This window comes from Acipenser ruthenus, chromosome 1 (genome assembly GCF_902713425.1).
Source record: "Acipenser ruthenus chromosome 1, fAciRut3.2 maternal haplotype, whole genome shotgun sequence".
Lineage (NCBI taxonomy): Eukaryota > Metazoa > Chordata > Actinopteri > Acipenseriformes > Acipenseridae > Acipenser > Acipenser ruthenus.
This window is the reverse complement of record NC_081189.1, coordinates 70,458,134-70,479,480: the sequence shown is the minus strand read 5'-3', so window position 1 is coordinate 70,479,480 and position 21,347 is coordinate 70,458,134. Positions and strand designations below refer to the sequence as shown.

The 21,347-nt window shown below is 37.9% G+C and overlaps 1 protein-coding gene across 5 annotated transcripts in view; it reads left to right on the top strand.

Annotated features, from left to right (window-relative positions):
- LOC117420647 (lipopolysaccharide-responsive and beige-like anchor protein) overlaps window positions 1–21,347 on the top strand; it is a 311,185-nt gene that overhangs the window by 129,344 nt on the left and 160,494 nt on the right. For all 5 annotated transcript variants that reach the window (XM_034034155.3, XM_059028772.1, XM_034034157.3 and 2 more), the window contains one exon: window positions 590–698. In XM_034034155.3, the coding sequence (XP_033890046.3) occupies window positions 590–698 (109 nt within the window). The remainder of the gene's footprint in view (window positions 1–589; window positions 699–21,347) is intronic.

The window sequence follows — 21,347 nt, the reverse complement described above, 5'->3', positions numbered from 1 at the left end:
GCCTCTAAAGGTTGTGCAACAAAATATTAGGTTAGCGGTCCCATCATTTTTGTCCATGCCATTTTCATTTGTTTTATTATTTACAATATTATGTTGAATAAAAGATCAAAAGCAAAGTCTGATTTCTATTAAATATGGAATAAACAATGGTGGATACCAATTACTTTTGTCAGTTTCAAGTTATTTCAGAGAAAATTGTGTATTCTTCGTTTTTTGTGGAGGGGTACCAACAAATTTGAGCACGTCTGTACATATGTACATACATACATACATACATACATACATACATGCATGCATACATAACTGGATGGATAGTAAATTCCTAGATTTCATTTAAAATGTCCTCTTCCAGTGTTATCCTTTTAAAATGATTTCACACTTTTTTATTTATAATGGGTGGAGTAGAAATATTAATAGAATTATTTTTTTGCAAGTTTCTGTAGTAACACTGGCAATAGTTTGTTACAGCCCTCTAATGAGTGACTGACACTAAAATTAGTTACTTAAGTTTTCTTTAGCTAGTCTTGTCAAGTCACATCCTTGACCCAGGTGTCCTCATGCTGGTATTTAATAATCTCTTCTCTTGAAGGTTGCTGAGCCACACTATGAAAGATCACCTGGTGAGGGTCGCAAACGAGGCAGAGTTCATACTCAGCAGACAGAGGGCAGAGGATATCCACAAGCATGCCGAGTTTGAGGTAGGTCCTTTCAATTGAAACGTAATACCCACATAAACAGGAATAAAAGAAGGGTGTTTTTTTTGTTTTTTTTCTTCAAAGACAGATTTGTATCCCTTTTCAAGTACAAAATGTAACCCTTACCGTATGGGTACTTACCTCTAAAGATCTGAAACCTGAATAAGATGTATCAAAGCTCCTTGCAGAGCCTGTGACGCAGTCATGGCCCGCCCCCGAGGGCATAAACAGACTGCGCTCACAGATCTCTGCGCCATTTTTCCTTTCACGACTGACCTGACATGAGAGTATGGTTCAGATAAGTACTTGGTGCCTATTTAATTTTTTTGCTCACAAATGAGAGAAAATATTAATATCAATATTAAGCAATATTTATACGCAATATAAGCAAATATTAAACAATATTTATCAAATTGGCTGTGCTGATAGCTGCACGTAGGCAGCTTTGGCTTTCCCAGGCACGCTTTCCTGATGGGGACAAAGCACAGCTGTTGGACGCCCCGATTCACACCAGGGCATACGTTTTGGTCCTGCAGTGCCCTAGGCCCCAGCAGACTCAAAAGACCGGCACAGCTGGCTGTGCCCGCTGCCAGAGGTGATGTTTGGAACTGGCCCGCGGCTGCTCGCCGCGGAAGCTTTTAATAGGTTCTGCCACCCTGTGCAGAGATAGAAGCCTCCATCGAAGCCACAAGCCGAGCAGCAGCCCTAGGAGTTTGGTGCCACAGGCCAAGGACCCCTTTTCAGGGAGCCATCTGGAGTATTGGCGTCAGTGCCACCATGGACACCTGGGTGCTTACTACCGTTCAAACCAGCTACTCACTACAGGTCAAGCACATCAGTCACAGACCCGCAAGATGCCGCATTGGTGTCTATTTGCATGATAGAAACCCCCTCCAGTTGAAGGAAGGGTTCTACTCCAGGTACTTCCTAGTTCCCAAGCTGCCTCAGACCAATCCTCAACCTCAGACAAGTTAACCTGTATCTGAGTTGAAGGTTCAAAATGTTGACAATACAACAACTGTTGCAGTCAATCAAGCCAGACGACTAGGGCAGCAGTGTGGAGTAGTAGGGCAACAGTGTGGAGTAGTGGTTAGGGCTCTGGACTCTTGACCGGAGGGTCATGGGTTCAATCCCAGGTGGGGGGGACACTGCTGCTGTACCCTTGAGCAAGGTACTTTTACCTAGATTGTTCCAGTAAAAAACCCAACTGTATAAATGGGTAATTGTATGTAAAAAATAATGTGTAAACAAAATAATGTAATTGTCTAACATTATTTATTGTTTGTAAAAATTATTTTAGCATGGCCAGATCAAATGTGATAGTGCACAATGAAACTTCAACGTGTAGGGAACATGGAAAAAAATTGAACAAATTGGATAATAAATAAAGGAATTATGGCCATATATACAAAAAGGACCAAAATCAACCAAAAAAAATGATTCATTGAAAATGTGCAAAAGGAAAAAAAAAAAAAAAAAAATCACATTATTCGTCCCAGGGACACTTATCATGTGGAACAAGATGGGGCTGTTCACTGTTGCTTGAATGGCCAGCACGGTGGTGACTGTGACAGCATAACCCTAATGGCTCTTGTCTCGTGCATCTGATCCACAAACACGAAAAACAAATATATATTTATCGGAAAATAGGTCCTTGTGCCTTCGGTGTCGCCATTTCTCTTATTTTGTAGGTTTTATGTGAAAATGCTTGTTTACTGCACCGCAGTAGGTCTGTCTTACAGCACAGCAGTAACATTGCAAAGCACTCGCATTCACGGCTATCTCCTAACATGGTCCTCTACTGGAAATAAACAAATAGGACCTTGTTTTAAAGCTCTCCTCAGGGCTGTTTCTTAGTGCCTGAGTAAAAAGAGTTAAAGGGCCAGGTCGCCGGCGGGATATTTAACATTGGGCGGACCTTAAAAGTGCACTGATGAAGACTTGATTGCTGCAACGCGTTTGTTTATGTTTCTGCCATTATTATAATTTTTTCTTTAAAGTTATTCTACTTTTACATTCTTTTTTGAGTTTCAGCACCCACAGAGAAGTCATTATGGTTTGAGTTGAGCGTGTTTCTTTGCGAACTGTTAGCTATTTCGGTCTGTCCAGGAGCTCACTTCCAGGAGGAGCAATTTCTGAAAGGGGCTTGGCATCTTCGACTACCTATGAAAGACATTGTTCCTTGCTGAAGACTAAACATTGTGCTTAATGCTCTCATGAAGCCTCCATTTGAGCCCATGCATTCAGCTGAGTTGAAATATTTATTGCTGAATGGCTTTCTTGCTTGCTGTTGCATCTGTAAAATTCTCAATTGCGAAAGCCTGCTTAAATTTTACAGAGGCCAGGACAAAGGTTATGCTCCATACCAATCCTACCCTTTTGCCAAAGACTATCTCGGCATTCCATGTCACCCAGGCTGTGGAATTTGAGGCTCTCCATCCACCTCCTTTCCAGTCTGACAGGGAGCGACAGCTCCATATGCTCTGACCAGTGCGGGCCCTAGCATACTACGTTGACAGGACGAAAAGTTGGAGGTAGTCAGAATAATTTGTCTGCTATGGGTTGAAGTCCCATGGTCAAGCCCTGTCTAAGCAGAGGCTGTCCAAATGGATGGCTAACATGCCCCCTCCAGAAAAGCTCACCACCCATTGCACCAGGGGCCTGGCAACTTTGTGGGCTTTATTCCAGGGTGCATCTGTCAAGGACATTTGCAATGCAGCGGTGTGGGCAACTCCCCATACCTTCATTAGGTTCTACAGACTGAAAGTCGTAGATCCTCAAAACCCTGGCTTCGGAAGTAAAGGTTCTGTTGTCAACTGTGGTCTGATCATTTGTTTCTTATGTCTTTGTTATATATAGATTTTTTTTTTGTCCTTTTTTTATTTTAAACAAACAAAAACAAAGTGCTTAAGATGTACAAATGGCTTTTGTGTAATGTGGCACAGCTGGCAAAAAAGAACTTCTTGTCGCCGTTCAGAAATGTGTCCGCACCTCATCTGTGGCTAGTTACCTTTCTCTGCAAACCGATATGTTGTCACAAGTCTTTGTCATTTGTGGAACAGCAGGCTTGATCCTTCATTACACGAAGGGATTTGGGCACGGAGCCGAACGGAGATGAAATCTGTTCAGTTCATTGCCCAATAATCATTAGACGGGGATGAGGCTGACATTTTGCACTCTGGATTTATGTAGAAGCTTCATGCATGACATGGCATCGTTGATTAGGTGAACACTCCTTCAGTGAATGCTGTGAATTGCATATTCCACACGTGCTGGGAGGAGGCTGGTATTGTCAGCTGAAACAATGACAAAGCATATAGGACAGGCACAATAATAACATTGAAAAGCAGCAGGAATATGCATCTTCAGCCACTTGTTATGTTTTTAGGAACGCATTTTCTGTTATCCTCAAATTATTTGGTTTATTTTTATCGTTCTATTTTCTCCGCCTTGCTGATTGGCCAGTAGCATGGATTACACTCTCCATTCTTTACACAGTGTGGATGTTTTTACCAAGTCCTTCCACTGCAGTGTGGCAATCCTGATTAGCTCACTGGTCACCTTGTTGCTCTTTGCTGTAGTATGGCACCTAACTATCACACCTAGATCGAAGTCAGACAGTTCTGTGCTTCGAGATATGCCGTCAAACTGGGCTGTGTCAGCTGTTACTCAACCTTTTATTCCTTCTACCATCTGAAATTCACAGATCAGCAATCCCAGACATGGTATGGTGCATTAGGTGATCTATTTTAGGGGATGTGCAACACTTTTTTAGGACAATGTATGTTATGGGAAAACAAATATGCCAAACCTAGGATTGATTGGGCAATTCTAGGGTAACCTTTTTTTTTCCAGGGTGGGCAAGAGCCTAAAAATAGTTATGGAAGAATAGACTACTATACAGATGCTAAAATATTTAATAAGGAAGTTGAATAGACACATTTTTTGTGTAGTTTGACCTCAATTTATTGGTATACTAAAATATGTACAGTGTATAAGCTGTATACATCAGTGCAGTGACGTTTACCTGTGAGTCCATATGGGATTAACATTATTAGCAACCTACACTTTATTGTTGGAAAGACAGTATGTACATTCATATTTTGAGCTATGGAGGCAAAGTTATTTCAAGCTGTGAGCCAAAATGGTATAAATCATATTAAAAGAGCACTTGATTTGCACTCTGTTTATACTGTTTTATAAAGTATGCCAGCTATTGCCTTAAACTGCTCTGCTATTCTCAAATCCTGGGACACCTGGTCCCAGTGGGTTTCATTTTAAAAGAGAGAACCATCCATGAGACAGAAGTGTCCTTGTAGCACTAACACACATGCAAATTCACTGCAAATAAGGACATTCTTGGCAAATGAAGGGGATGCTTTCAGAGATCTGCACACTTGATCTTTGCCCTCAAGTTTAAAATCTGAACATAAAGTGCCACCTGGGGAATTGTTACAAAGGCTCCTGGAGAGAAAGAAAGACGACTTAGAAAAATGAAGGCTTTAAAGTACAATGGCGAACAAAAGTCACCGAATGACAATGTCTGACAGCCACTTCAATTCTGAAATGATGCCCCTGTCACCCAACGCCTCGAAGTATTGATTTTCCTGTGCATGGAAAGAATCTAATCCAATGAAACAGATACTGCTTCGTCCCATCGATAGCAGCCATCAAGGTTAACGCAGGCAGAACACTTATCAAAGTATCTCTCCTACTTCTTCTTGTTTTAATGGACTGGTCACAATGCAGAGATGGCAGCTTCTTCATCTCTCCCCAAGCAGCATTTTCCAAAAACGCATTCATCTATCCTATTAGCTGATGCTCAGACTAAAATTCTGAGCCACATGTACTTCAAGGTCAAGCAAGCTGAAAATCATATGTATTAAAGAGTAATTTTTCTGACAAAAAAAAAAAAAATGGTGCCAGGAACTCTTTCTAAATGAACAATACTTTGCCTTGTTTAGTTTGGTATCTACAGTATAAAAAGCCATAGTAATATATAACAAAATAGGCAAGGGTAACCAGCAAATTCCCCAAGGGCATATATTGTATCTGTATTGTTTTAAAGTTTATAAAAACAAAAACTTCCAGACTTGTACTGTAAGAATCATTTTGCAGTGGCCCCAGAAACACTAGTGATTTATATAAACGCTCCCTGAGAGGCCATGTTAAATCATAATAAGAGTAGCAGTTTAATAATGTGTTGCTGCATGGATAAATAACGGTAAAAGATAGTGTATATTAAAAAAAATAATAATAATAATTCTGTAGCATTTTGATTGTGGCGCCATCCATTTTATCGTTTTTGCCCTGAAACATTTCAGCAGAGCAGATTACATCGGATACAAAAAACAAGGATACGGTTATGAGAAATAAAGCAAAAAATAAATAATCATCATATATCTAGTTTCTACCTCAATGTCAAAATTCCAATATAATGATGTATCCAGTAAAATCCTCTCACTCTCAAGCTGTACCTAGGGACTTCATTAGGCATACAGGAGGGGGAAAGAGAACAGTGAGCACAGGCAACAGGATTTTTTTTTTTCTATTTTTATTTTTTACAGCCGCAATTCCCAGTTTGCAAGATCTGATCCAGAGCTGTAGCTCTGATACTCAGACAAGTGAACTAGAGAGAGAGAGAGAGATATGTTACTTGTCTTTAAGAGGATTTCACTTATCAAACGTAAAACAGCACAATGGACTTACCGAGTACTCTTTACTGATTGCTATTAATAGCACTCTAGATGTCTGATGAACCATCTCTGCATTAACTGGTATAATAAAACTATGACTACTACTAATACTGATACTACTACTACTACTCATAACAAAGTGAAGCAGCACAGTTGGGTTACATGGCTATAAAGTGGCTGCTCTGCTCTGCTCTGCAAACACTGTTGAAGCAGCAAAGGTCATTCAAAATGATCTAGACAGCATTCAGAACTGGGCAGACACATGGCAAATTAAATTTAATAGAGAAAAGTGTAAGGTACTGCACGCAGGCAATAAAAACGTGCATTATAAATATCATATGGGAGATAGTGAAATTGAAGAAGGGAACTATGAAAAAGACCTAGGAGTTTATGTCGACTCAGAAATGTCTTCAACTAGACAATGTGGGGAAGCTATAAAAAGGGCTAACAAGATGCTCGGATATATTGTGAGAAGTGTTGAATTTAAATCAAGGGAAGTAATGTTAAAACTCTACAATGCATTAGTAAGACATCACCTAGAATATTGTGTTCAGTTCTGGTCACCTCGTTACAAAAAGGATATTGCTGCTCTAGAAAGAGTGCAAAGAAGAGCAACCAGAATTATCCCAGGTTTAAAAGGCATGTCGTATGCAGACAGACTAAAAGAATTGAATCTATTCAATCTTGAACAAAGAAGACTACGCGGCGATCTGATTCAAACATTCAAAATCCTAAAAGGTATAGACAATGTCAACCCAGGGGACTTCTTTGACTTGAAAAAAGAAACAAGGACCAGGGGTCACAAATGGAGATTAGATAAAGGGGAATTCAGAACAGAAAATAGGAGGCGCTTTTTTACACAGAGTATTGTGAGGGTCTGGAACCAACTCCCCAGTAATGTTGTTGAAGCTGACACCCTGGGATCCTTCAAGAAGCTGCTTGATGAGATTCTGGGATCAATAAGCTACTAACAACCAAACGAGCAAGATGGGCTGAATGGTCTCCTCTCGTTTGTAAACTTTCTTATGTTCTTATAACTTACTGAGGCGCTATAGAATCCTGTAATGTTCACATTGAATAAGAATTCCAATTTAAATGGCATACAGATCCTGGAATGCTTGTTTTCTCGTGACGCAGATGGCTTAAACAATTGCAGTCCACCAAGCAAGGTGGTATACACTAGTTTGTATTCCAAAATTAACCTCAATATTAAAAAAAATAATAATTGTACTTGTAATACTTGTTTAATAATTTACCCAGACTAGCCCCAACCAGGCGAAGCATTACAGGTGGGATTACATTAGGTTAGGTAGGGTTTTTAAAGTATTAAAGCATTTTATTTTTCTAATATTTTCAAAGTTGTAATACAAATCCGTCTTTTTATGTAATGTTTTGATTCCAAGGTTACGATTATTAATATTAATGATAAGAGCACCCCCCCCCCCCCCCCACACACACACACACTCTGTTTAAAACATAATCTATAATTTAAAGTTGTAATCATGTTGTCCTAGAAAACGCACCAGGACAGTTAACTGGTGTATTTTATTTTGTCTACTAAAGATAGCAGGGAAAGACAATTTACTTAAAACAAATTATAAAATGGTAATCTGTGAAAAGAAAAGCAACAACCGACGCCTACAAAAGACTGCTGCAGGGACACTAGCTCCCATTTTTCTATATCAAGATCTTCCAATCTACCCTAGTGCCCTGAAAGCAATCATATTTCATTGTTAATGAAGGTCTGTAAAAGAGAGTTTGACTCTTGTCCTAAAGCAGGTATCAAAGCAGATCACATGGTGCTACAGAGGCGCATCATCTGAGATCTTATTCACATTAAGGATCCTATTAGAAAGAAAACACTAAAAGGTAATTGAATTTTCCTCAGTTATCTTTATCTCTGTCAGCTCCTGCTGTAATAACTTACTCTCAGGAGCAGAGATAACTCAATTCTGTCCAGCAAGCATATGTTATGAATCTCCAAAGCAAACTTGTCTAAATCATTCTGGTCCTTTATCAAGGCTTCCTGTGGATATGAACTCTGACAGGGAGTAAACATAAATTTATTTTTTATCTATTTAATAATTCACTTCCTAGTGTCTCGCATTTCACTGAAAGATCCTTAGAGCCACACATTACTAGAAATTCAATTACCAAAGCTAATGTTCAAAGGGGAAAAAATTATTCAATCCTGATAACTTTAGTAGACTGCACAACTGTTTTTAGCTGTAGCGCTTAACTGCTTTTTAAATATGGAATTCGTATGGCTATTTGAAGGTGGGTGTTGTTTTTTGAGGTGGCACTTAGTGTCTCTTCCATGTGATGAGGGTTTTGAGTACGATTGCAAATTAGTTAAGTGTTGAATACTCAAGGTATGGCTTGGAAGTGCAACAAATGCTTGCTTACTCAGATATTTAGCAACAGAAAGAGGGATGCAAATGGATATCATTCTTTCAGCCCCCACTTAAGGTTTTTTTAACACTATGTATAACTGGCTTGAGAGAAGACTCACTGATTTTTAAATAGCTTTCCTGTCTTAAAACAAAACAAATGCAGATACTTTTCCTGACAGTCAGTTTTCTAAATGCAAATATTAAACCTTGTATTGTTATGAATAGGAGTGTTGGACCCGAATTGCATTCCATCCATGTTCTATTTTCACAAATTCAGTAATTCCATAACTGAAGCTGGCAGGTACTGTAAAGCCCAGCACACACAAGGAAGCATGTTTGCAGACGCAATGTTTCCTTGTGTTTGCTGGCTGTTTCTGTGTGTCCAGAAACCAGGAAATGTTTCCCGGAGTAGACCTGGGTTAACATTTTTAGGAAACATTTTGCCTTTGGCCAGTCAGGAGAGACTCTCTGAGTGTGAGTTCATTGGTCATGTGACTTTGCAAGATGGCGACTTTTACAGACTTCTGCAGTCTACGGATGCCTTCATTAGTGCAATGTTTACGTTGTAGAAATTTCTGTTTAGCTTAGCAGTAGTTAACATTATGCGACATAAAAATTGTAGTTTTATTTTAAAAATTTAATTTATACTTAATGATACATTTCATTCATGCTGTATTTACCTGTCACACATTTATTTAACTGAAATGTTCATAAGAATTAACATAGCAAAATAAGATAGTACTTCTGGTGTTAGCCAGATGACAGGAGCATACATTAATATTTATGTGAGCACTTCTCAAAGAACTTGCTCCAGATTAGTGTTTATAAATATTATCAGAAACAGTGATGTAAACGGGGATTTTAAGGCGATTAAGTGAAATAGTTTTGAAAAACTTTAGGCAGGGGCTGATGCAGTGCTGTTTGTTTACGTTGGGTCTTTTTTTTTTTTTAACCAGCCGCACCTTCGAAGTTTTAATGCAATTATGCCCATGTCAGCACCACTCAGTAAAATAAGGCTTTCATCCATTTTGAAGCATGCAGCAGGAATGACCACGTGCTGCTTGAAAGTTTCCCGACCAATGTTTTCTGATTTAATGTTTCCTTGACAATTTTTGAAGAAACATGTTTCCGGAAACCAGAGATGCCAACTGGCACGATTTTGCAGTAGCAGCTACTATTTTGGAGGTTCTGCTACGGCACTACGTCGAAGGGGTACAATACAACGATTTTTATTAAATAAATAAATGATGGATACTCCCTGCACATTTTATGAAATGTTATTTCAATACCATGTGTGTTTTCCTGTTTCATTTTTTAGAATGAATTAATGGTTCTTAAGTAATACTGTATTTCACTGACAGTTTATTGTGGCATTTTAACTGGCATACTAAAGCTCTGAGCCGGGTTGCTTCGTAACCAGTTTAGGGGTCCTTCAGAAACAGCTGTGCAAATGTAGCCTTGTTTGCTTTTTAGTCTGGGATTAAGCCACAGTGTTGACGGGTTCTGTGATTTTAGTAGAAAACATTGAACTTTACCAACACAACTTGAAAATTCCACCTTAACAAAAAAATAAATAAACGCTTTTTTCACGGTTTATGTAATGATGTTGAACTAGCTTGATTGCCTTACTTTGCAATGTAGTCGTTCACACTTTCAATTTTTACAGCACTGTCAATTGATTTAAACATACATGCATGTGAAACTCTACTACACAATTTTGTCAACCTGCAGCTGCATTTTTCAATGCCTGTCGGGACTCAAATCAAGCAAGAGAAGTAAGCGTTTGAGGCCTTTCTACTGTTTGAAGACAACTGTGTAGCACAGCTGTGAATACCATGCTTACTACGAAATTGTCAGTGAAATGAAATGCAACGTTTACCAGTTACTGAAAAACATGGAAACGAGATTCCCAACTCTTGCTGTAATCATTTTCTGCATAAAAAAGTACTTGTACGTTTATGTAGGTAATATATACTGTATTAAAAAATAAACAGTTAAATTTTCATCCCTGTGACTTCACACATTTCCCCCATCCTCTGTGATTTTGAACAAATTTACCATGACTGCTCTGTGGTTTTAGTACAAATTTCTGTGACAAAATCCCAGCTTTACTTACCAGTTATTAAAATAGGAATCACTAATCAAACAAAAAATGTCACTGTCCTCCATCTGAAAGATTAAGGTTGGCTTGTCAGAAATATCGAGTTTTAATTATTAATTAGTACACGATTTAATTATTTCCATTACACGAGAGTAGATGTTAAAACTTCATTCTGATTTGAACTCGGCTTTCGCCAAGATAAGCACCAACTAAGACATAGCTTTACACTAATGTGATCCATCTGTGTCTCCATCCATTTGCACTTCCTTCCATATGATGTAGATATCCTTCTGTCTGCTGTTGATGGCTGAAGTGTAATGTTGGCTCCAGGGATCAGCTTATTGCCTCCCTAGAGCATCAGCACACACAACGGCTGCGATGCTGGCTCCGGGGATCAACCACAGTGCGGCCTCCCCAGTGCATTAGCATGACAACCGTCTGGATTGAGCCAAGTAGGGTACATCTCTGGGGTCTTCAAATGGACACCTTCCATCCTCTGTGTTTCATCGACTAGCCCACGACACCTCAAGAGGGCTCGACGGTGATTCTGGCGTCCCAGCATCATCCCCCTCCGTCCCCCACTCAACTCAGCCCAGCTTACTTACCTATACATCAGCGTTTCTTTCTTTCTATTGTGCTTGAGATCCCCAGCTAGAATCTTTCCGTCTCAACCACAGCCAGTTGCTGCTCCTCTCTGCTGCTTCAGATAAGTTCTTCACTGTGCGACACAACTCTTGGCCACTGAATCCGATGTCTCTGAGAAACCGGGCTGTAGAGTGTGCCACAAATCCTCGACAACCCACCTCCACTAGGTAAACCCGGACTCTCCATCCTCGCTGTTCCGCTTCAGTGGCTAGTTGAGCATACCGCTGTTTCTTCCTCTCATATGCCTCATCTACAGCATCCTCCCATGGTACTGTTAACTCTACCAGGTTAACAAGACGTGCTGATCCAGACCACAAGACAAAATCTGGTCGAAGGTTAGTGGTGGCAATCTCAGGTGGACAAATGATCAGTTGACCAACATCTGCCAGCATTTTCCAGTCTCTAGCAGCTTCCAGTTGCCCTGGGCGAGGATTGGATTTAACACCTTTTCTTGGTGGTTGCTCTCCTGGGTGGAGGAATGTTGTCTTTTGTGTGTAATGTTTTGCGTTGTTCCACATTCTCTCATCTCATCCATTCTCCTTGCTTGGCCTGGGAAATGGCCTTTATGCACCTCATCCTCTCCTGCTTTTGCACCTCATTGACTACCAGCTTCCTCCGTTGAGCTAGGGCTGCCTTGTGCCATGTAGGAGGAGCTGAAATGAGACCAAGACCCCCTCTTCCATGCTGAACTTGCCCCATGATATCACCAAATCGAAGGGCAGCCTTTGCATCCTCCACAGCTTTCTTTGCTGCCCATTTTCTTCCAGTTTTCAACACAGGTGCTGCCTCCCTTACGCATTTGTCACGTGACTCTACTAATGTCATTTTCAGTCTGACCTTGGTGCACTTAAACTCCTCGGTTAGAGAGGAGACTGGTAGCTGCAGTATTCCTTCACCATAAAGTCCCACTCTGCTGAGGCAGTGTGGAACTCCCAACCATTTCCGGATCTTTGAACTGATTAAAGCTTCCAGCTTCTCTACTGTTGTCAAAGAAACCTCGTACACAGTCAGTGGCCACAGCAACCTCGGCAGTAGACCAAACTGAAAGCACCAGAGTTTTAGTTTGCCTGGTAAAGCGCTGCTGTCTATGCTCTTCAACCCTTCCACTGCTTGTTGTCTAACTTCTCCCACACAAACTGTGTCCTTTAGATCCCCGTCGTACCATCTCCCAAGACTCTTCACTGGCTTCTCAGACACTGTTGGAATTGCCTCACTATTAATGAAGAACGTTTTATCTACTACTTTGCCTTTAATTATAGAGATGCTCCCTGATTTAGTGGGCTTTAATTGCATTCGTGCCCCTTCAATGTTATTGGTTAATTTGCCCAATAACCGATTAGTGCAGGCTACTGTTGTAGTCATGGTTGTCATGTCATCCATGTATGCTCAGATTGGTGGTAGTCGCATTCCAGAAGCCAAGCGCTCTCCTCCTACTACCCATTTTGATGCCCTAATGATTACTTCCATTGTCATGGTAAAAGCCAGTAGAGAAATGGTGCATCCTGCCATTATTCCAACTTCTAGGCATTGCCATGTAGTGCTGAATTCTGAAGTTGAAAAACTAAATTGCAAATCTCCAAAGTAGGCTTTCACTAAATTTGTTATTTTCATCGGTGCACTGAAAAAATCAAATGCTGCCCAAAGAAGTTCATGTGGCACTGAACCATATGCATTAGTCAAATCCAGGAATGTCACATGGTCATGCATTAAAAGAAGTGGAGTGTCTCAATCTCACGTCTGCTGTGAATACTGCCAGACAGACTTCTCTGTGAAACACGGTGGGCGTCATGACTGTATCACTCACGTAGGTACGAAGAAACACCAGCAATACGCAAAAGCTGGACTCCCCATTACTGTATGTTTGTGCAAATGGGTTTTGAGGTTTAACTTGCTTTAATAATGAATAAATTACTACACATTTTGTGTTTTGATAGTTGCAGAGTAGTAAAATGTAAATGAAAAACTATGAAAATCTTTCTTGAGGTGTTGTTATTTTTATAGTTAATTTTATAAGTTTTGAGATTGAATATTTCAGTCCAGGTTTGATAGCACTTAGTCTCCATTACTAATATTTAAATCCAGAATAAATAGAATTCCAAATTAAAAATAAATAAGTGTTTTCTATTGGGGTTGTTAATTTCTAAATGCCATGTGTTTACAATTACCAAAATGATAGATTGAACAGCAAAAGAGGTAATTGGCTTGCCAGACCCTAAGAACGTTTTAATTTCTAGGGCTAGCAAAGCCCCTAGCCTTAAAAACAAAACAAAACAAAAATTCTGCTACTATATGCTACTATCTTTCTGCTAATATTTTCTACTTTCATAAGTTGGCATCTCTTATGTTTCTGGAAACATGTTTCCTAGTGTATGCTGGGCTTAAAATGTACAAATATTTCCTATTCAAAAAAGACCCACTTCAAACACTATCCCTGCGTCCTGAATTTCTTCAGTGTCAGTACTGCACACAAGCTGTGCTGTTTTAACTCGACACCCAGTATAGCCAATACAAAGTGTGTTTTGTATTGAGTTTCCCACTTACTGTACATGCACTTGCTGTGCTATGACCTCTGAAATTAAGTTCCCCCCACTATAACTGTGCTATTATTGTATTGATTTTTTTTCCTTTCCAGTTTTTCAATGTTGTCTGAGCTACTGCTTTCGTTGTGTAGTAAAACAATAACAACTCTACCCAGAAATACATTTCTAGTGTGTCAAAGTCTTTAGCATCACAATATATACATATACATACCCTCCAAGTTTGGTACCGAATCCCCACAAATTGATTGTGTACCGAATTTTGAGCTTCATCTTAAAGCTTTTTTTTCTCTTTCCTGCACTGCCCTGCCAGGCCAGTAGAGGCATGCGGGTGCTGACATCACATCCCCATGGGACAGATACTTAGTAGACAGCAAAGATATTGGTAGAGACAGTCCATTCAAAGATATTCTGTTGTAGAATTTGTTTGGTTCACTTCTCAGAACCACATTCATGGCTTGTTCCATTACTGAGGAAAGAATTCTCAACATTATTACATGCAGGGTTGGGTGCTGGAGATTAAAAACCTGAAGAGATTTTAGAAGATAAATATTTTTAGGGTGTTTTTGTGAAACTGAAATTCTTATTAGAGCCAGGCATTGAAACTTCTTGATTTCTTAATTTTAACCCATCTCATTTACCCCTTGTCCCAAAGGGAACACATGATTGTAATAATACTAATTTAATTTAAATGTGTTTGTTTTAAGGCAGTTTAACTGGTCATGTCTTCCTCACACATTTAGATCCATAATTATCCTTGAGTTCTTTAGTTTTAAAGTAATGACATTTAATTCCTGCACCCTATGACTGGACAGCCAGAAACAATCCCCATTCATTTTAATGTTTTTTTTTTTTTTTTTTTTAAGACCATATATTTTCAGTTAATGGAATGTTTAATGATTTACAATATGTTTCAAAAGTTGTTTTAGGCTTTTCTTTGATGCATGATGCAAGTCTGTATACCAATACATACATTTACATACTAAAATAAAGTTAAGTTATTTTAACTATAGCCAAATGGCAGTCTGTTATAGAAAAAAAAAATGCTTATTGGAAAATGTAATGGCAGCTGGCAAATCAGTATTAGTAATAAAGTGGAATGAAATGATTAAAAACATCAAAAAATGGTGTACCTATTCTCTGGTTATACTAAGTGAAATTCACATCATGTGCCAACTCTACAGATGAAGCGGCTATAGTACAAATTGGTAACCTATTCAGTGGGCTACCAATTCAGTACTGCTGTAGTCCTACCACAATTTGCTTCTCATACTATGTATCCCAACCAAAAAAAACACTAATGGTATATGTCATTTCTTCCTCTATTCAATACGTATTTTGATAAGAAAAAACAGATGTTTATGCAGTATATCATGCAGACACAGACATTTATATTCCTTCTGTAGTATTAGGGTGGGCACATTAAATTTCAACAAATAAAACCCCAGAATAGTTTTTACTTAACTTAAACATACTTGAAATTTAAAAAAAAAAAAAAAAAAAAAAGAAAAAAGTTAAAACGTTTAAAAATGCTTTTTTGCGCATCAGAATCGACTACAGTACCTTTCCTGGTGTCCATCTTGAATTTAAGTTTTGCACTCTACTGACATTAGATTTTAGAATAAAAAAAAAGAAAAAAAGATTTGTCACTAAAATATTAAAACTTTTCATTGGAAAATTAATTCCAAGCTAGATTGTGGTTTAAATTGAATGATTTTTTATTTTTTTTTTAACACTAGAGCCTACCCCTAAAAACACATCTGTCACTCTGCCAAGACTTTCAGGAGGGCGTGGCACAGAGACAGACACTGTACTGCAAAAAAAAAAAAAAATGCATCTGCGACATTTTTAAATGTATGGGTTTTGTTTATAATATACAGAAACATAATGTATTATTGCATGTTTTAAAAGGCATTTATTTGTCTGTTACAAAATTATAATTATACCATTATGCAATATTTTTGTAGTATTTCTTAGGGGTCCAAAAGTCATAATAACAACATTTTACATATTAATAATTTGTAAAGAATATTATTATACCACATTGGATTAATGCATTTGCCACTGAAAAAGCAGGTAATGTGAATATCTATATAAATAATTAATATGAAGCTTTTTTTTTTAAAAGTTATAAATGTAATCCAATTTAAACTAAATCTGTGCATTGCAAAGTCATGTCTTCCACATGTTTCAACTTACTTTCTATATTACAAATTCATGTATTTAAATGGTCTAGCATATTTGCAGAATCAGGTCCACTGTGAATTGTATCGCTGCTACTACTACTAGCCCTGTGAGTGTTTGCACTATCTGAGCTGCCCTGTGACGTTTGACCAGTCATACCATCTATGCCAGTGCTGTCAATCACACGTCTGCTTGCAAGTAAAAACGTGCCTTTTAAATGTATCCCATGTATTTTTAGTGGAGTTTCTACACACACTAATCATGCTATTTATATATGTGCATATAGCACATTTGAAATACTGTGCATGCTGCACATTTCTAATATAGAGACTGAAATTACGATTTAAGATGTTATAGACTAATTCTGCCAAATGTATAGATATCCTGCATCACCCCATTTGTTAGTGACACGTCTAATTCTGCCCAAAATGGAATGCTGCTTCCCTTATCACTGATTGGTGCCTTCTAACACTCACAGCTGTTGCCATTGTCTCAGCGGGAGAGAATTTCGACTTGATGTGCGTCACTTACTCCAACCCATATATTTTATAGAACCACACCTAATTCAAATAGGTATGTCTTCCTGACACATAGCACTAACCAATAATGTACTGGTTTGTCGATTTGGTAGGTGGTTACGGCTTCGAAATCCTGCCCTCGAAATATTTAAATGACTTTTTTAAAAATGTTTTACTTGTCGGAATTACTGTCAATCAGGTCTGCAGACAACACATAATGGTATTATGTTGATTGAAAAGCATTGTCTGAAAAACAAACAGTTATATGTATATCATAAAAACCACTAGGTAAAAATCGAATTTTTTGAGCCGAATGTAATTTAGGTTAACAGTACAGTTTAAAGAATGATATTTTGTCTGATTAATATTATATTTTGAGAAATTATTATAATATTAATATAACGGGTTTCGTTGTATTTTACTGTATGTAGCGACTTCAGAGCTCAGTTAAACATAAAACCACACAAACATACTTAAATACACTAGCACAGACGTGTAGCAGACATAAAGTTGTATTAATATATGTAAATGTTTTTCGATTGATGATTACTGAGAATTTTACATCGATTTCAAAACTGCTGCAGCACACACAAGCCTTCCCATAGGGGATGAACACGATCACGCTCTGTTCACGCACCCTAGTAGTATTTGTGCACTTTGGCAAGAGATAAAAAATTTTTTTAATTAAAAAAGGATGCTTTTGGAGTAAGTCAGTTTATACCACCTACTTTAAAAACAAATCAAGTGTGGGCCAGGACAGGGCAACTGAGCACAGAGTTAAGAAGACAGGGAAGGCTCTTCAGCACGATGGAATTTGTTAGTGAGATTTTTTGAGACCTAATGAAACCTATACAGATTTTTGCTGCATCTAAATATAAAAATGTGCATTCTAGGTTGCAGGAAATTGCATATTTTAAAGTTAACATTTCAAAAGTTCTCTGCGAGGGGCATGTCGCCAGACCCCCACGGAAGCAGGTCCCTCATTACCACACTATGAGCCGCTTGCTCTTTTAATGCCACACAAGTGGACCTATTTTCATTTCTCAAATGTTGGATGATAGAAGTAGAAAGGAACAGTAGATCGTTACATCATTAGCTATATAAATATATTCTAAATAAATGTGTGGTTACCATGGCATCAAAAGCCTATAAATACCTCTAATGTTTGTTTTCAAACACACTTTCCCATGACAACGGTATGTTAAACATACCGATACGATGGGAAGTTGGCTCTTTGAACAAAAACATATATATATTAGGGCTGTCACTCGATTAAAAATTTTGATGGGTTAATTTATGGGCATTAGCCACCCAGCTGCCCATTTATTTTGGCAATTTCCATGTTAAAAATGCTCTTTTTTTTTTGTAGATTTTTTTATTCTTAGCCCTCAAATAAGCAATTTGGACAGTTTTCAAAACCAGTTTTTGCTATATTTTTTTTAAATACACACTTTTGTTGTGATTATGATAAACAGAAATACTGTATTTCAATAGAACTTAAATAACAAAATAACAACAATGTGTTTACAATTGTAGCATTATAATATAGATCAACATAACATATATATATATATATATATATATATATATATATATATATATATATATATATATATATATATATATATATATATATATATATATATATATAATACAGTGCCTTGCATAACTATTCACCGCCCATGGACTTTTCCACATTTTGTAGTGTTACAACCTGGAATTAAAATGGATTTAATTAGGATTTTATCTACATATTTTTCAAAATTATTTACAAATAAAAAACTGAAAAGTCTTGATTGCATAAGTATTCACCCCCTTTGCTGTGACACCCCTAAATAAGCTCTGATGCAACCAATTGCCTTCAGAAGTCACATAATTAGTTGAATGGAGTCCACCTGTGTGCAATTAAAGTGTCACATGATCTCAGTTTAAATACACCTGTTTCTGGAAGGCCCCAGAGTTTGTTAGAGAGCATATCTAAACAAACAGCATCATGAAGAACAAGGAGCTATCAAAACAAGTCTGGGATAAAGTTCTGGAGAAGCACCAATCAGGGTTGGGTTATACAAAAATATCCCAAACTTTGAACATCCCCTGGAGCACCGTTAAATCCATTATTAAAAAATGGAAAGAATATGGCACAACCGCGACTCTGCCTAGAGAAGGCCGTCCACCAAAACTCAGTGACCAGGTAAGGAGGGCATTAGTCAGAGAAGCAACCAAGAGGCCAATGGTAACTCTGAAGGAGTTGGAGAGATCCACAGCTGAGGTGGAAGAAACCGTCCATGGGACAACTATAACTCAGACTCTCCACAAAGCTGGGCTTTATGGAAGAGTGGCGAGAAGAAAGCCATTGCTGAAAAAAACCCATATCAAATCCCATTTGGATTTTGCCAAAAGGCATGTGGGAGACACAGCAAACATGTGGAAAAAGGTTCTCTGGTCTGATGAGACCAAAATTGAACTTTTTGGCCTTAGCGCAAAACGCTATGTGTGGCGCAAAGCCAACACTGCTCATCACCCTGAGAACACCATCCCCACGGTGAAGCATGGTGGTGGCAGCATCATGTTATGGGGATGCTTTTCATCGGCAGGGACTGGGAAACTGGTCAGGATTGAGGACAAGATGGATGGAGCCAAATACAGGGAAATTCTAGAGGAAAACCTGTTTAAGTCTGCAAGAGACCTGGGACAGGGGCAGAGGTTCACCTTCCAGCAGGATAATGACCCTAAACACACAGCCAAAGCTACACTGGAGTGGTTTAAAAACAAGAACCTGAATGTCTTAGAATGGCCCAGTCAAAGCCCAGACCTCAATCCGATTGAGAATCTGTGGCAAGACTTGAAAATTGCTGTTCACCAACGGTCCCCGTCCAACTTGACAGAGCTTGAGCAATTTTGCCAAGAAGAATGGGCAAAAATTGCAGGATCCAAATGTGCGAAGCTGGTAGACTTACCCAAAAAGACTCACAGCTGTAATTGCTGCCAAAGGTGCTTCTACCAAGTATTGACTCACCTTACAATAATTGATTTCGTGTTTCAGTGTTTTAAAATAAAATATCAAACAGAACGAAATTTCAGTGTACCATTTGTAATTCAGTAATATGAGAGAATTGGTCAGGGGTCTGAATACTTTTGCAAGGCACTGTGTGTGTGTATGTATATATATATATATATATATATATATATATATATATATATATATATATATATATATATATATATATATATATATATATATATATATATACGGGACTCAACAGAAAAGAATGAACTAATTAACTTCAATAAATATATAACATTTAAATAAATAAACAAAATTCATTCAAAAGTTGTGCATGCTGATGCGCTGGGGAGGCCAAATCTAGACTGATCCTCAGAGCCATAATAAAAATATAAGTTTATATAAAGTAGTGTTAATGAGAATTGATACAGATTCAAAGATAGAAGTAAAAATGATGTCACAATATACAGAACACCATTACATCATGTAAGAATAAATCATGAATTTGAATGTAAACAATAACAAGTAGTTGTCATGCCGTCAAAAACCTAGAAATACCTCCAATGTTTGGATTCAAACACAGGCTCCCTTGAGAAAGATATGTACAACATATCGAAACGTTGGGCAGCTGGCTCTTTGAGCTAATATATATATATATATATATATATAATTTTTTTTTTTTTTTTTTTACAATGGCAGCATTATACAAGTACTTATAAGTAACATCATTTTTTACAATGGCAGCAGTATAATAACATTATAATACTTGTGCAGACATATCACTTTTTAGAAATAATTTTTTTCAAAGCAGATGCACTTCAAACCCTCATCAATGCTGACGTCTTTATCTAGCACATATACTGTATGTCATATACAGTATCTTCCCCAGTTTCAGGCATGGACAGGTGTATAGTGCTGTTATATGAATTATCTGTGATGTGTAGGTATAATAAATAAATATAGATTGTTTTGACCAGTACCAAACCTCACCTTGCTTCCTTACAACCTGTAACACCTGTTTTATTTTCTGTAGATACACAGGCATCCATTTTTCACACTCAGCTGTGTGTATACATGACCCGGCCTGTAAAGCACATTTCTTAGGGACTGCTGCCATCTGCATAAAACTGCATATACTTTTACAATATAGTTTTCTTATTTTTTCATTGAAGAATGTTAAAAAGATGTGTTAAACATTGCAGATGCACATATAAGCGCCTGCAGCTATTCTCACAGGAGTGACAAATTTGGACTTGCATGCGCTCCACGTGGAAATCACGGGATAAGCAGCTGGGTGGTTAGTTGATTAATCAGTGCACATTTTTAATAAAGGTATCAATCTTATAGCGGCTGTCCTTCACTGTAATACTAACAAATCAATAGAATCTTAAAAAAATAAATAAATAAATAATTGGAAGCATTTTTTTATTTTAGTAAATTTAACACATTTTCACAGAACAACCGTTCTTTCAACTTAAATGGGTTCAAATACGGTAATGTAAAACAACAATAAAACCCAATGTTTGTCAGTCAAATTGCATCATGGGGGAAATGTGAGCCACGATCTTAGCATG